General features: G+C 39.0%; 1 protein-coding gene across 2 annotated transcripts in view; it reads left to right on the plus strand.

Moving 5' to 3' along the window:
- DOCK8 (dedicator of cytokinesis 8) overlaps window positions 1-15,413 on the plus strand; it is a 98,865-nt gene that overhangs the window by 68,519 nt on the left and 14,933 nt on the right. For both annotated transcript variants that reach the window (XM_042804561.1, XM_032981920.2), the window contains 10 exons: window positions 2,482-2,621; window positions 3,207-3,376; window positions 4,988-5,133; window positions 5,847-6,029; window positions 6,671-6,806; window positions 7,357-7,444; window positions 10,043-10,139; window positions 11,418-11,552; window positions 13,398-13,550; window positions 14,626-14,784. In XM_042804561.1, coding sequence (XP_042660495.1) covers window positions 2,482-2,621; window positions 3,207-3,376; window positions 4,988-5,133; window positions 5,847-6,029; window positions 6,671-6,806; window positions 7,357-7,444; window positions 10,043-10,139; window positions 11,418-11,552; window positions 13,398-13,550; window positions 14,626-14,784 — 1,407 coding nt within the window. The remainder of the gene's footprint in view (window positions 1-2,481; window positions 2,622-3,206; window positions 3,377-4,987; window positions 5,134-5,846; window positions 6,030-6,670; window positions 6,807-7,356; window positions 7,445-10,042; window positions 10,140-11,417; window positions 11,553-13,397; window positions 13,551-14,625; window positions 14,785-15,413) is intronic.

Consider the following 15,413-nt stretch of genomic DNA (forward strand, 5'->3'; position numbering starts at 1 on the left):
AATTTACAGGTGCACCTATATCCCATCCATACACAACCACAAATATGTATTTCAATATCTGTTTTGGAGAATTATGTCATGGAGCAGTGCACAGCAAAATTTCTGTGTGTTTGCCTTCTAGCTGAACTTCTTGTTCTCCAAGTGGATGTAGATGCTACCACTATGTGAATTAGTGACTAAAACACTACAATTTTCAATATCCTGGAATAATGGATTTCTGTTGAGCCTTTGTGTTGTTCAGATCAGGATTATCATGCTTTCCTTTTCAAACAGTAGTATTCTTTGTTCTGGGTTTCTTCCCACCCCAGTGGCGCAGATGACTTTGCCAATGATTTCTGTTGTTTCCCAGACAGTGTTTTCCCTTTTATTTGAAATTAATGATTTTGTTGTGTAGAAACACTCAGGTATCCTGACTATACCTCTCCACACAATTTTTGTGAATGCTCCTCCTCATCACTTCTTATTTCTCCCAGGATCTCATTCCCACTACATGCACGTTTTTCTAGACATGACCTGATACTGATACACAGCTCTAGACTTCCTGAATACCAGGACCTCACATCCATCATCTGGACATGGAGTTCACAAACACATTCAATAAAGAAATTGTTGTCTGGCACACCACACAATTTTGTCAGTCTTGTGCTCTTCTCATCTACATTCTACTTAAATGGTATGTTGCTTTTACCATAGGGCAGACCCATTAACAACAAAGGGTGCTAATCTGCCTGTTTTCCACCTAATTGTTCTTGCAGAGGTCAGTACTGGGACGAAGCATTTCAGTGCAATGACACATAATTACCACAGCCCTTGGATGCAAGGGAATGGAACTGAAGCTAAGAATGGTGGAAGGTACAAAGACACTCTAAGTAACAGAGCAGTTCAAATTTAGGGTTTCTTTTTCAAGTGTCATTGCCAAAGAATTGGCTGGATGCTAAGGTGTGCTACTTCTCATACCTTAAGGGATCTGACAGGTCAATAATAGTAAATAATATTTTCCTGAAGTATTTTCTGGTCTTAAAAGCAAAGCAAGAAGGTTTTACAGTCTGGATTTCCCAGTAGTTTTGCTTAATGCTAATCCTGGATGCCAAAGAACTAGAAATGGCAGTTTTCTGCTTATGTGGAGAAAAAGAAGTCATCATAGCTCTTGCAACTAGTTCTAGCAAGTCAGAGCTGGGTAGACACCAGTTTAATCATTCTTTCCTTTGAACAACATCATCAACTCTTTTTCTGCTTTAGGAGTAACCTATGAAGTGCAACCTGCACAAATCAATAAGGCTTTTGTGGCTCTTGGATGACTCAATACATTAGCTGACCACCCTTGCAGTAATTTTGATCTGTCTGCAAGAGTGCTGCCCAGCTAGAGTTAGATTTTCAGTAAGAAATGTGGTCTTGTAAATAAATCTTTTGGAATTCTTGGAGAGAAGCCAAATTCACTTAACTGGGTTCTCTACACTTTAATGTTATTCCATACAAACATAGTACAGCAAATCCCTGTCTGCTTGAGGGTGAAATGGGAGTTGGCTTGAGTACGTGGATCCAAAATATGGGTCTGCTCGGAGACATGAGTTTCATTTGATCCAATATACTGGAAGACCCAATACGCTGCCACAATGTAGTATACTGCTACTTCATGTGTTTGCTTTCTGGGACTATTCCCAGATAACTGACAGAAATATTGGGAGAGAATATTGAAGAATATAAATTAACAGCAAAATTTGGACTCATAAACCCCAGTAGCTGCACTGGGGAGTAGAGTCTAAGACTTATGCTCACGCGATCAGGGGACAAAAACATTCTGGGTGACCTGGGGCACCGACCTATGATTGGAGAAGCTAAGAAGTTCACAACACATATATAGCAGCAACTTTCCATTCCTGGGCTGGCTGTATATCAGTCATAGCCGTAAGTTACAGCAGTTTGAAGGCTGCTCTAAATTATACCAGCTGCCGGCAAGCCCAGCCAAGGATTTCCAGGGTGAAAGGAAACACTTATTGCACATCTTTGCTTACCTTACTTCCATGCTAGACATTATGGATGCTGAAAAAGGCACAGTGCAGAGCTTCTGACACCAAGGTCCCTCTTAATGTAGGGGCAGCCTCTTACTATACAATGCCCAGTGACTGTTCTGCAACAGTAAGAGCAATATAAAAAGTTGTAAACATGGAGAAAATTCTGACTTTGTGTCCTGTCCAAAGTAACGAATACAGGGTAGAAATTTTATATCTCAAAAATGTCAAATGAGTTGCTCGCACAGAATGGAAAGTATGAAATTGCATCCTAGCAAGCAACTAATTTGAAACTAGATGCTTTTTATTTCACACTCAGATGTTTTCCTCCGAAATGTCAAACCTTCTTCCAAAGTCTGTGCTTTTCCTCAGGTTGAGATTTTCTGTGGGCTACATGGACTGTGACTACAACTTCTTTAAGAAGCTTTGATTTCAGTCATCATTTTTTAACACTTCTAATATACTTCTGCAGAACTCTAGCTCCTGCTCTAGTTTCCAGGACCAGAAAATTGCTGGTATGTTTGACCTTTCAGCTGAATACCGTCAACAGCACTTTCTGACTGGCTTACTTTTCACTGAATTGGCAGCAGCGCTGGACGCAGACAGTGAGGGGTGGGTATCCCAATTTGCAGATATTATAATGGTATTCAGTCACGCTGTTGCTCTTGTCAAGGTGATAGTTTGATTCCAGGGCAGTCCTGTTTCCCTGACTCTTTTCAGGGAGTCACTCTGTAATGTAGCAATAACCCAGTCATTGTTCTATCTGCAGTATGTTGGTCTCAGTGAATAATAATATACTATTTGTTGCAGTAGTGTTGGCTAAATACATGAATTGAGAAGACAGCTTAAAATTTCAAGTGCTCTTTCTCTAGAACACTCTCTTGAACCTTTGAGCTCGAGTCTAGCTAAACTTTGGCCAGAGTCTGATGCTTTTCTTTAAGCACCTGTCTTCACCATATTGAATTTTTATGGAAAGTTTGAAAGTCTTGTGTGCTCTTTGATTGTGATGAAGTGGCTTGGAGATGTAAGATAGTTTTTGCAGGGAACATGAGTCTCTACTCAGGATGGAAGACATTATCTAATGAATACTGGTGTACTAATTTCTTTCACCTCCACTCTGTTTCTTACATCTTTGATTTATAAATGATTTGTGCGTGACCCATTAATGGAGCTCATAGATGGCTTTCCTGTTAACAGGATTAGCAAGGTGCAAAGAAAAGCTGTCAGTGCTATCCTTAGCCTGCTGAGTTCCCATGACCTAGACCCACGTTGCTCCAAAAAAGAGGTGAAGATTAAAATTGCAGCTCTCTACCTCCCTTTGGTTGGTATAATTTTGGACTCACTGCCACAACTCCATGATTTTACAAGTAAGACCTTTTTCCCTTTGTATTTTTCAGCTTCTTGGAGTGACTTGTCTAAACAATCTATCAAATATAAAAGAGATCATGCTAAGTGCAGAAATTCCCCACAGTCTAGTAAGGTTGAATATTTCTTTACTTTGAAGTTAACTGGAATTTTAAAGACAGGAATCAGAAATGTATCTGTAAGTAGTCCTGCCTATCTCTTAGTGTAAAATTATGATCCTGCAAATAACGCCTGCAAGATGTGAGAAATATTGAGATATAGATAGGTTTAGCAGACAGTAGGGAAGAAAACTTGTGATACTGACATTGTGTTACATCACAACTGAAGAAATTGTATTGTATTCTTTCTATCTTTTTCTATTTCTCTTCAGTGCTATTAACGTGATACCAAAATTAATCTCAGGCAAATGTAGTCATCACCACACAGGAAATATATTTTTATTGTGTGTTATAACTGTAAACTTCGCTCTACATTATCAAGCCTTGTAAAAAAACATTATCTAAGCTGTTTCCTTGCATTTTGCTACATGTATGTTCATATAATACTGCTGAAAGTAGCTATTTCACATTTTTTTTGTAAGATAGTAGATTTCTGCTACTACATTTCTGTAAATAAAACAAAGGCTATTAATAAAACTACATTTCATTTCTGTAAATAAAGCAAAGGCTATTAAAAAAAAGGTATAATTTTTGAAGAATATATTTTTGTCATTGTTCTGAAAATACTTTGCATTTAGATGTCTGGACAAAAAACACTATGAAAATATTATTTAGCACTTTCAAACTAATAGGATGAAAGCATTTGTTATACATTGGCTATTCAGATTTTAGCCCATTATTTTAATCTGAGTATTATCCTTATACCACAGATGAACAGGAGACATAATGATGAAGCCCAGGTGTACCAGTATGGCTAGATTTTAGAGTTTCTTTTTAGTATCTGTCACAAGAGGCTGTTGACCTCATTCTGAACACACTGGGACTGGCTGGTCACTCAGCTTCTCTGAAAAGTAGGACTTGCAAAACACAGAATGGTCACTCAGAGATTTTTACAAAATATAGGTATAAATAACTTTATTCCCTGAAAGTTATGTCAAGAACTATCAGGGAATAGAAGCAGCTAGATGCCTGAAATTAAACTTGTTCTTTAGCCAGCAAGCAATACTGTCTCATGTCAGCTGTTAGCAGACTTACATACTTTGTTGAATACCACCAAACCCATGTATGGCTTTTGTGTTGATCCTCTTGCCTGAAATGGACTGGAACTTGATGATTCCAAGTCTTGTGAAGCACTGGCTTAGCTTTGAACTTCAGAGACAACTTCATGTTTGCTGCTGCATTTGCTTTTAATGTAGCTTCTCTGAACACCTGAAGCTTATTGGACACATCTCCTTTCCTTGTGTTTATTTGGACAATTTGGCAGCCTTGGCAGTTGGCTGCAATTGGTCTTGCTAATGCTGCACCTCTTTCACTGCTTGGTACATTAGCCAGACCAACAGTCTCAGGAATGGAGGTGCCAATTGTTTTGTTAGGTTACAACCCGATGGAAGACTGTGACATGAGCAGCAACAAGTGGATTGCTCCTCAAGTTCCAATGGGATATTTAAAATCTAGTTTCAGATGCCCGCAGCGGAAAGGGGCGCACAGGAAACCCAGAAGAAGAACAAGAGTCTGCAAGTGCAATCAATCAAAACGTGGCCTTTGCCATTGCAGGGAATCAATTCAACCTCAGGAGCTCTGGAATATCTCTGGTGTCCCTGGTATGTCCAATGCTCCGCCAGTCTCCTTTCTTGTATCTGTTTTCCTCTTTGTTTTCTCCTGTTATCCTTTTTTACCACTAATAACTGCAATCATGAGAAACTGCTTTCTTGTTTTCTCCAGCCCCAAAGAATGCCTCATATTCTTTCTGTCATCTCCTCATCTTATGTTCTAGCCATTTAATTACTCCTTTACCATAAGTAGTTCCACTGTTTCTCCCACATGCCTGTTTCCACTTCCACACCCAACCTCATTTCCAGATCAGCAAATGCCACTACAGCTCCCCCAATGCCTCCCAGTTCCAGTCTCACCTGAATTCATGGATCTAGGACTCAATATTCTTCTTCTTCTCTCTCTCATTCTTCATGGTTGTGTTTTTCTTTTAAACGACTTGACTGACACAACTGCATGGCAAGAGTGGACCAAACAGTTATGGAATATCTTTCTACATTATTCTAAGGAAATTAAAATACAAGCATATAGCAAGCAATGCTCTTGAGCTTCTTTCTGTCTTTCACATGCATACAACTGGTCCTGACACTAATTATACACATACATTCAAAAAATACAATCTGTATAACCTGGAAGAGGTTAAAATTACCAAAGTCCAGTCTTGAGATTTGTTTTCACTGAAATTGAAATAACATTACCTTATCTGAATGACCTTCCTCTTCTTTTTCTTCTTTCAACTAACATTTACTTTATCTGTTCCTAGCCATACAGACAGAGTGCCACATTAGGTCCTGATACTACTCGCAACCTTTTGATCTGCTTCCTCTGGATCATGAAAAATGCTGATCAGAATCTAATACAGAAATGGATTGCAGACCTTCCATCCATGCAGCTGAACAGGATTTTAGACCTCCTCTTCATTTGTGTTTCATGCTTTGAGTACAAGGTAAGTGAAACATGGCCTGATTTTGTTGTGCTGTTTTGGCTTATTTTTTTTCCTTACCTTCTGGCTGTCCAGGGGAAGTTTGTTATTGACAACTGTTAAGTTAGATTTTGCCTAATCTATGCTATGATTGGATAAATTAATTCAGATAAAATCACTGATGCTAGCCTTCAAGCAAAATGCAGCCAAAATCTTTTGAGGAAGTCCTATGAAGTTGGCCTAAATTATTTTACTATTTTCCTTTTCCTGAGGATTTGAAGGCTATTTTTGGTGGGCAATATATTGACAGCTCCTGTAAGTACTGGACAGGACACTAAGGATGACCCTTCAGTTAAGAGCTGGGACTGGACATCAAGACTCCCCTCTATGACAGAATCTGTCTGAAATTGATCAAATAACCTTTTCTCTAAACTTTAATATCTCTCTCTGTAGCACTGAGCTACATATTTCTGTTTATTAGCAGTACATATACTACCTCTTTCTTCATCTGCAGCATTTAATAAGCCTTTATATATTAGTCAGCCATATTAATTAGGTTCTGCTTGCTCTGCAGGTCTCCTGTTGTGTCTGGTTCTGCAGACGTAATTTGGACTCATGTCCAAAGATGGAAGCATTGATGTTGATTGCTTTGACTTTACTTTCAGGGCAAACAAAGCTCAGATAAAGTGAGCACTCAAGCACTCCAGAAGTCACGAGATGTTAAGGCCCGATTAGAAGAGGCTTTACTGAGAGGTGAAGGAGCCAGAGGAGAAATGATGAAGCGCTGCAGAATACCAGCTGGTACTTCATACCCCTCTCCCCTGTGTCCTTTGAGAGAATCTTCAGAGGTTGTAGACATAAATGATTTTGTTGGGTTTTATACACACTCCCCATTTTCATCCTTATATTTTTCACCCTTGCAGTCCTTTCCCTTTCTTTGTTTTGCTGTGGATAAAAATATTAGTTTTCAACTATCCAAGCTGTAGCTAGAACTGAGTTCTTCTCAGGCGAAGAATATGAGGCCACCTGAGAAATTGTGTTAGCACCTAATCAAGAGCCAAGAAATGGTGTCGAAACTGTCAATAAGAACAAATTGTTCATAGCAGAAGAAGGTTGTTTCATTTAATAAATCGATAATTTGTATTTTGGTCTTTGAAGCAAACTAATGTTCTAAAAATCCTAGATGAAAAAAATGATGGGGTCCTGTCCTTTTACTAGAGCCCTGAGGCTGTAAATTTGATTGGTTTTAGTTCTGACGGACTGTTACAGACACGTATCTCCTTTCAGTGAGCTATCAGACTTCAGGTGTCCCCTTTTGCTTTAATCTCGGTGATATATGTTGCACTTTTAGGGAATGACAGATTAGCAGGGCTAAATGAAAATCTGCGCTGGAGAAAGGAGCAGACTCACTGGCGGCAGGCAAATGAGAGACAAGATAAGTAAGACATTTAATAAATATATATTCCTTTTATTAGAACCAAGCTGTTTGTGTCTTTTATGTTTTGTTCTTTCTCCTAGGTGTTATATTACAAAATCAGCAGTTTCAATCCTTTCCCTCTTCTGTCAAAGAAAGAAATAGAAAATGCTTATGTAGCAGAAGTATTTGACTGTTGCTATGACACAACAAAGAGATCACAAATACTTGAATGAGAAATTTAAATGCTTATCTACACATTTTTTCCTTCTTATTAGCAGTGTGGTAAATGCTATTTATTGATACGGGGTGTATCAAATACTCCACAGAAGCTTGCTGTGACATTTATTTTGGTATTGCTATGGCTCCTCACTGTATAAAGTACTGTAGTATAAGTTTTGGCACATTAAATCAGTTGATCTGGGTTTGATGTGCTCTGTTAAAATCGAGAAGAATTATTAGCAGGAGTAGGGGAAGGTGATTCTGTAGTGGGTATTTCTCATGTTGCAGGTTTTAGGTTATGAAGTCTCAGTACATTTCATCTTACCAGCACCATATGCTAGTAGACAAGTCAGTGTCTATGGTTTATGGAAAACCGTATTTTCAGGAAAGATGCTAACAGCAGTTGCTTATGCTATGTGCTAAGTTTCCGGAAGCGTGAAACTTGTTGCTTTTCCCTAAAGGAGATGTGTCATTTGTTCATAGATGCTTGCTTGAATTTTGACTACCTAAACAGCTCACTGTGTGTCAGACAGAGATAGTGACCTCTGACAAGTGCAGTTGCTGTGAGCTTCCATGATACCCTTCAACGTGCATGCATTTGAACTGAGAACACAGGCTTGTGCTATGCAGCAACTACGCTGTTGTAGCCTAGCATTCATTCATGATTATCACATACATTTTTGAACACAAGATGATTTGAAGTTTATCCAAAGTTTAAAAAAAGAATCCTTCCAACCTTCTGTGCTAGATTGGAAGAAGTGCAGATCCTGTGTGAATATTCTTATTTTGCCCTGAAAACAGCTTGCTTTCTCCCAGCCAGTTTCACTGAAATCTGAATAAACCAGTCCTCAAGCCCCAGCTCTACAACATCTCTTTACAGTAGTTCAGTTAAACCACTTAAAATAAAATACCTGGCTACATAAACAAAACTGCATGGTGTCTAGGCCTTTCTGTTTTACCATGTGTTCATCACTGATGTACATGAGATCTTTGTTCTCATCCTTTTTGCATCCCTTTAGTGTATATGTCCATAAGTAAGGTGGTTACAGGTAGCACATGGCACAGCAGGTTGGCACAGGTCACCACTCAGCCTCACTCAGCCTGCTTCTCCTTGAGTCCAGCAGGTTTTGGGATTGTACTTGCAGTTATAAGATACGTGTAGTGTGAGAGAGGATCCAGTCAGTATGGTTAATGTGCAAGGCTGAATGGTTGCTGGAAATGGTTCAAACACCTATGCTGTTTGCTTAATTTGTTCAGTTCTTACTCACATTTAGTGATCTCTGGGTTGATTATAGCACCAGCCTTTTGGCAGGCCCTTCTGTTTTTCATTGCTTTGAGTCATTGTAATTAATACTGCCCTGACTTCCTTTCCTAGCCCTCCCCAGAATTAATCTGGTTGTGCCCAAAAGGGTGGCTCTTTACTTTTCTGGTTTTCTTTTGGGGTAAGACTTCGCTGGGCAGAAAAAGTAAGTGAACATAGCAGAAAAGTCACAGATTTTGAAGTCACTCAGAAGTGTACTTGTTAGGGTGTAGCCGCAGAAATGCATCTTACAAACTTTGGCCTAAATCAGAGCAGCTCTAATATCAAGTTCTGGAGAGCAGCTTCTGGCCATGCAATGGTCCTTTTCTGAGCAGTTCAGGAAAAAGAACAAAGCCTCTTCTTTGTGTTTCTGGCATAGAAGAGATCTCTGAAAATATACTTTTGTTAGCAGCTGCACCTATACTTAGAGCATTTGGCTGCAGAGGAGCTGTGATCTAGAGCTCATCTTTAAGTCTCAACTAAGAAGGTATCATTCATTGCCTTATCACCACTTTCTGTCTTCTATAAATGTTTCAGTTCTCTCTTAAATGGCCTGAGGCACAACTGTATTGACCCCACAGCTGTCAGACCTACTGTCTCATCTTGTCAGCAGTCTCAAGAATCAACATATTAAATTGTCTACATTAAACACTGCTGCTATGGCATTGAAGCAACTTCCCCTTTGCCCAAGCCTGCTATTTTCACTTTCTTTCTGGAAGTGATAGATCAGTTACCTTTTATTCCATGTTGGGTTTTGGTGTCCTGTTGTGGGCGCTGCATTCAGAAATTACTGCATGGCTTACTAAACAATTGAACATGATATTGAGGGCAGAGTAGCCATTACACAGGTTGCTATTAAGGAAGCAGAAGCATCTATTTGAATTATCCAGAGACTTAGTTTTCAGGTGTTCCCTTTGGGACTTCTGTTCTATGATATCAGCTCTCCTCATTTGACTCCATACCTCTGAACACTGTTTTCATTGTTTGCTCTTATGGGATCATTCAGAATGGTATTGCTTGTATTTTGGCTTTGTTTAAACAGCGGGCCATCTAACTCTTGGGATATTCTCTGTGTGCTTTAATTAGAACTCCTTTTTGCAGGACAAAAGCTGAGCTAGATCAAGAAGCTCTGATCAGTGGAAACCTGGCAACTGAAGCTAACCTGATCATTCTCGATATGCAGGAGAACATCATCCAGGTGGGAAACAGCAGAGCTGGCTTGTTACCAATCCCTACTCCCCCAGAAGCCAGGGGAAGCAAGATTTATTTTGCCTATTTTTTCTTAGGCATTGCAAAATGCTTTAGTTAAAGATCTTCTGTAAACTTGTATAATCTTGAAGAGAAAAAGAAGAAGGTGAAGAAGAAGGAATCCAAAGATGAAATTGTTGCCTGCCTTACACTGTTCCCACAAGTCCCTTCTACTGTAGGACATTGCACTAATGTGAATGAAAGGGAAATCTACCACCTGGTCTTCAGCAGATGTTGTTGTAATTTTCACTGTCTTACTATGATCCTGGAATTTGGAGAGGATGGTGGAAGAAAAACATTTATGCTAGGAATGTATCTGAAGATACTAGTAATTTGTAACTGGACTGTTGGTTGGCTTTTGGTCATACTTGCATGTGTGATCCTGTGAGACGAAAGGGTTTAACCTTGACTCCCACAGAGTGCTCAGTGCAGGAAAATGTCTTCTACCTGCATGGAGTTCATCTGAAAAGACATATGCCCCCCTAGAGCAACGTAACATGCAGAACTTACCTAACTTCTAGGAGTCAGATGCAGTAAAATTTCACAGGTCCTTTGACAGCCATGGAACCGTGATAGTTGACTCTGCTTAGACACCATCTCCTGGTTTTGGAAAGACACTCAGATTCATGGGTATAGGAATACTGCTGTTAGAGCAACATGCATATTCATAGATAGTGAAGGAAGAGCTGCGTTCTTGAAAACATGTTAGTAGAAAAACATTTAGCTACTAGATTCTTGTAGTACTGGGCATGATTTCTGCATGACACCACTCATAGCACCTAGTCTTCCCACTGTTCGGGTTGTGGGTTTGATCAGAGCATGTATGTCTATTTAGCCTATATGCCCAGGAAATCACAGCATGAGGAAGCAAGGAGAGGGATGGTGCTTGCCCACCACAGGATCACTCCCCAATCCAAGGTACATGAAAGTTTGGACAGAAAGTGGACCGAGCTTCAGAGCCACTGCAGAAGCTGGCTGAGCTCAAAAAATGTACTGGAGGGTCTGTGGATATTAAGAAACATTTGGGACATTTTCCTCTCTGTCTTCCTGATCACTACAAAAGTGTTTTGAAATTCCTCTGAAGCAAATGTTAACAAATGAAAAAGCTACAATCTCTAAACTCCTGGATGTGTCTCATGGACAGCAGAGCAGAACTTCAGTTGCTATGTGCCAGTTCATTGCTGAATTACCCCATGCAGTTATTGTTGTTTTTCTCCTCCATGTGTAGGCAAGCTTTGCAGCAGAGTGCAGAGACAATCTTTTGGGAGGAGTTTTGAAAGTCCTGGTAAATTCTCTTGGCTGTGATCAGAGCACCACTTACCTGACTCACTGCTTTGCTACACTCAGAGCACTCATTGCTAAGGTATGCTCTTGACATGCTTCTGTTTTCATGCTTCAAATCAACTTATTAAAGCAGCATTTCTAAAGCAGAGCTGTGTGCATTCACTTACCACTTTTCCTTGGCATTCATTAAATATATGTTTTGCATATGTAAATACAAATGCCTATCTATAGGGATATTAAGGGACTTCTGCACCTCTTGTAAGGTTATTTCATTGACCACACAAAATTGAATAACTGAATCTGAATAATCTTATGGTTTTAGCAGCCTATTCTTAAATATAGAAAATTTACTACTAAAAAGGTAAAAATTCCACCCATTGTATTTCAAATACATTCTGATTTTAATTAAGAATCTTAATGCCAGGGATTGCACAGATTCCATAAAGTAAAATTTAAATTATTACATTATCAGTACTAGTTTCCAACCAGTTGGGCAGCAGAGAAATCAAAGCTAACTAATCAGATATTCTAGGTTTCTACTTCTAAGATACATTCCAAAATTCAAAGTAGATTCTGAGATATTAACAGATTTCATCTCCATTCTGCCTGAAAACTAAGCCAAATCCTAACTGTTCTTTCATTTCTGTATCACCAATTATAAAAAAAAAAATATTTCAAAGCATATATAAGGACAGAATCTGACCCGATGTTTTTATAATAAAAATCATAATGGATTAGATGCTTCATGAGGACTCTCTAAAATCTGTTTAAGATTAATTCTCCTGAAAAGAAAAGCAGCTCAACAAAGGAAAAGTCCGTGAAATGTTTGGGGTTTTTTTTATCTAAACCATTCTAAAATGCAAATAACAAACAGGATACTCCTGTCCAATTAATGCCTATCTGCTGTTAAATGCAGATTGGCTGACAAAGCCTAATTAGAGGGTAGATACCTGAGTAGTTATGAAACTCATAATTATGTTTTCACTGTACTTTATCTTTGAAAGCTAACTTCCAATTACAATAATGAATTCTGTGAAGCAATCTCATTGAAATAGATCTTCTAGTTAGGCTGACTCAGTTCTGTATTTTATGAAGCAATCATTCCAATTATTTCTATTACACTGTAGGTATATAGGTGTTATTTTACAAATAAAAATGATAGAACCCTGTGCCAGTAGGCTTGTAATATAAATTAGACATAAAACAGTGAAATAATGGAGTGAAGAGAGGTTGAGAACTGGGAAACGGGCCTGCAGATGAGAAATAATACGCTGAGTTCTGCTCACACACTTTTTGAGTCCTATATATGTACATATGGTACTGGTGCATCTGTGCTGTCTACAGTGAGAGTTTCTGAGGACAGACATCCTGCCCCCCCAGGCTTATTGTCTGCTAGGTGCATTGTAGAGACACTGTAAAGGAGGGTCTGGCATGAAAGCTGAGCAATGGAAGTTTTGTGGCATACCATAGGAGGAAGAACATGCTGGAGGGCTCGGGAAGGGTAGGGCGTTGATGCAGAAAGCTAGTAATTGCTTGTTATGCTTAAGAAAGTATTTGCATGTTTCATCAACCATTATATATTCTGAAAATATCAACTCTCCATGCTTCTAAGAATTTTGCAATATTTGATGTTTTCAAAAGCTCCTGGAGCCATGGGAGTCTGAGAAATTTTTTTATTGTCTCTTTCTGCCACTCTTTTTCAAAATACAGAGTATTTTCAAACCTTCCTTCTCTTTAGAAAAGCTTGAAAATGGAACCTACAGTGTCATGGGAATCAGAAGCCCAAATGAAAAAAAAGTATAAAATGTAGTTTTGGCAAAGTTTAGTCCTTGTCTGAATCCTGTGACTTTTTATGCACTAAGCTAGTGATTTTTTAATTGCCAGAAATGAGAGTAATTAATGTTCTCTTCTCTATCTCCCTTAGTTTGGAGATTTCCTGTTTGAAGAGGAGGTCGAACAGTGCGCTGACCTGTGTCAAAGAGTTCTCCATCACTGCAGCAGCAGCATAGATATTACACGGACTCAAGCCTGTGCCACTCTTTACCTCCTCATGAGATACAGCTTCAGCTCTACCAGTGTAAGATTTTGAGAACAGCAATATGTTTTGTACCACCTTTTTTCTGTGATCAGTTGGAACCAAAACTGAAGTTCTGATAGCAAATGGAACACATCTGTAGATAAATAGTCATATGTTATGCTGTTTTGCACATTTGAGCCAGAAGTACTAGAAGTGTAGGGGAAAGTTGTTTTAATTATTGTTCATTATTTTATTTAGGAAAATCTGACTTTTCCTGCAACATCTGTAAATGCACCTTCAAGTGGAATGGCATTAGGCCTCTGATAGCAAGGACTGTACAATACATAAGCAATAGTTTTCATTTTGTCTTTTTTTTTTCACTCCTGTCAGAAGTACTTAAACTAGCTCTATTGTAGTGCAATTACAACTTCAGTAGAACTACTGTATGCTTGTATTAATGGAAATTCTTTGCTGACCCCTTAGCCTCAGGACTAAGTTCTTATTCTTACCATACGTATGGAGCAAAATACATGTGTTGTGCATATAGGGTCACAATGTCCTAGCACAGGAGGACATGCATTAGCATTTTGGATAGCATCTGATTTTGCACATCATTTTCGTTCCTAGCTTTTACTTTGAAGGACTTGAGTATGTAAAAAGTGTTGGCTTTGCAGGAGGAAACTGTGCCTCTGAGACACCATGATCATCAAGGCATAGTGCATCACCAGGTGAAGCCCTCAGAGGCCTTTTGCTTCCCAGACTTGTCTCCAAAATGTTTTCCCAGTCCTGCTTCCTCTCCTTCTCCTCTGTGGGTGGCTGAATCTACAAAGGCCTGTGCAGAGGGGGAAAGAGGTGCTTCTGACTTTCCCTTGTCTCAAGCAAGCGTATGTATTCCAAGGAACATTCTTGTCCCAAAGTTCAGACAGGTCAGAATTAGGGAACCTTGGCTTAACCAGGTAAAACAGGAGTGGCTCTGACACACCAGACGCCGCTCATGTGAACAGTGAATTTAATGCGCTCAGTGTGGACAGGAGAGAGTGGGTTTGGTTTATAGAGTAGACGGAGATATGTGAACTGGTATATATGGTGCAGTGCAGCCATCATTCTTTCATGTTTTTGTTTTTTCTTCTGAAAGAACTTTGCAAGAGTGAAGATGCAGGTGACGATGTCTCTAGCCTCTCTGGTTGGAAAATCACCTGAGTTTAATGAGGAATTCCTTCGACGGTCCTTACGAACCATCCTAGCCTATGCAGAGGAAGATGCAGATATGCACGCAACTCCATTTCCCATTCAGGTCAAATCTTTTATGACATCCATGGCTTTTATCAGGAGCTTTCACATAAGAATGTGTTTGGAGCAAGTCCTAGATCTTTGTCTTTCAAAGCAATGAAAATAAGGATGCAGGGGTTATTGCATGAGTTTGTTTCCAACACAACAATAAGCAAGAAAGAAGTGGAGGACAAAATTTCACAGAATAAACTCTTAAGAAGTTCCACTGAAATCACATTGCAGGAGAATCATCTCTTACCTATGTGTATGACTTTCTTCTAGACCCCAGCAGAAACTGTACCCTGTAAGAATTTCCCAAGATGGAATTTGATTCATTATGTTTTCAGACAAGTAGCATCATGGAAACTTCTCTCCCTTTGTCAATTCATAAGGCAACAGCATCAATAATGAAAAACATTTCAGACAACTGTAAGATGCTTTGCTAAAATTCTTACAGTAACTCAGCTTGTGCTGAAGACTTACAAAAACATTTGCTTTGTTCTTAGATCACAGATCAACTAAAGCTGAACTCCATTAGGTTTGGGGGTTTTTTTCAGATCAAAGGATTCAAGCTCATTTTTTATAATTAAAATGTGTATATAAAAGTTGCTATGTCAGCAGTCTTTGTTGCATTGAATAGAGTTCAAAAAAACA

This window comes from Tyto alba, unplaced genomic scaffold (genome assembly GCF_018691265.1).
Source record: "Tyto alba isolate M040663 unplaced genomic scaffold, T.alba_DEE_v4.0 Super-Scaffold_42, whole genome shotgun sequence".
Classification (NCBI taxonomy): domain Eukaryota; kingdom Metazoa; phylum Chordata; class Aves; order Strigiformes; family Tytonidae; genus Tyto; species Tyto alba.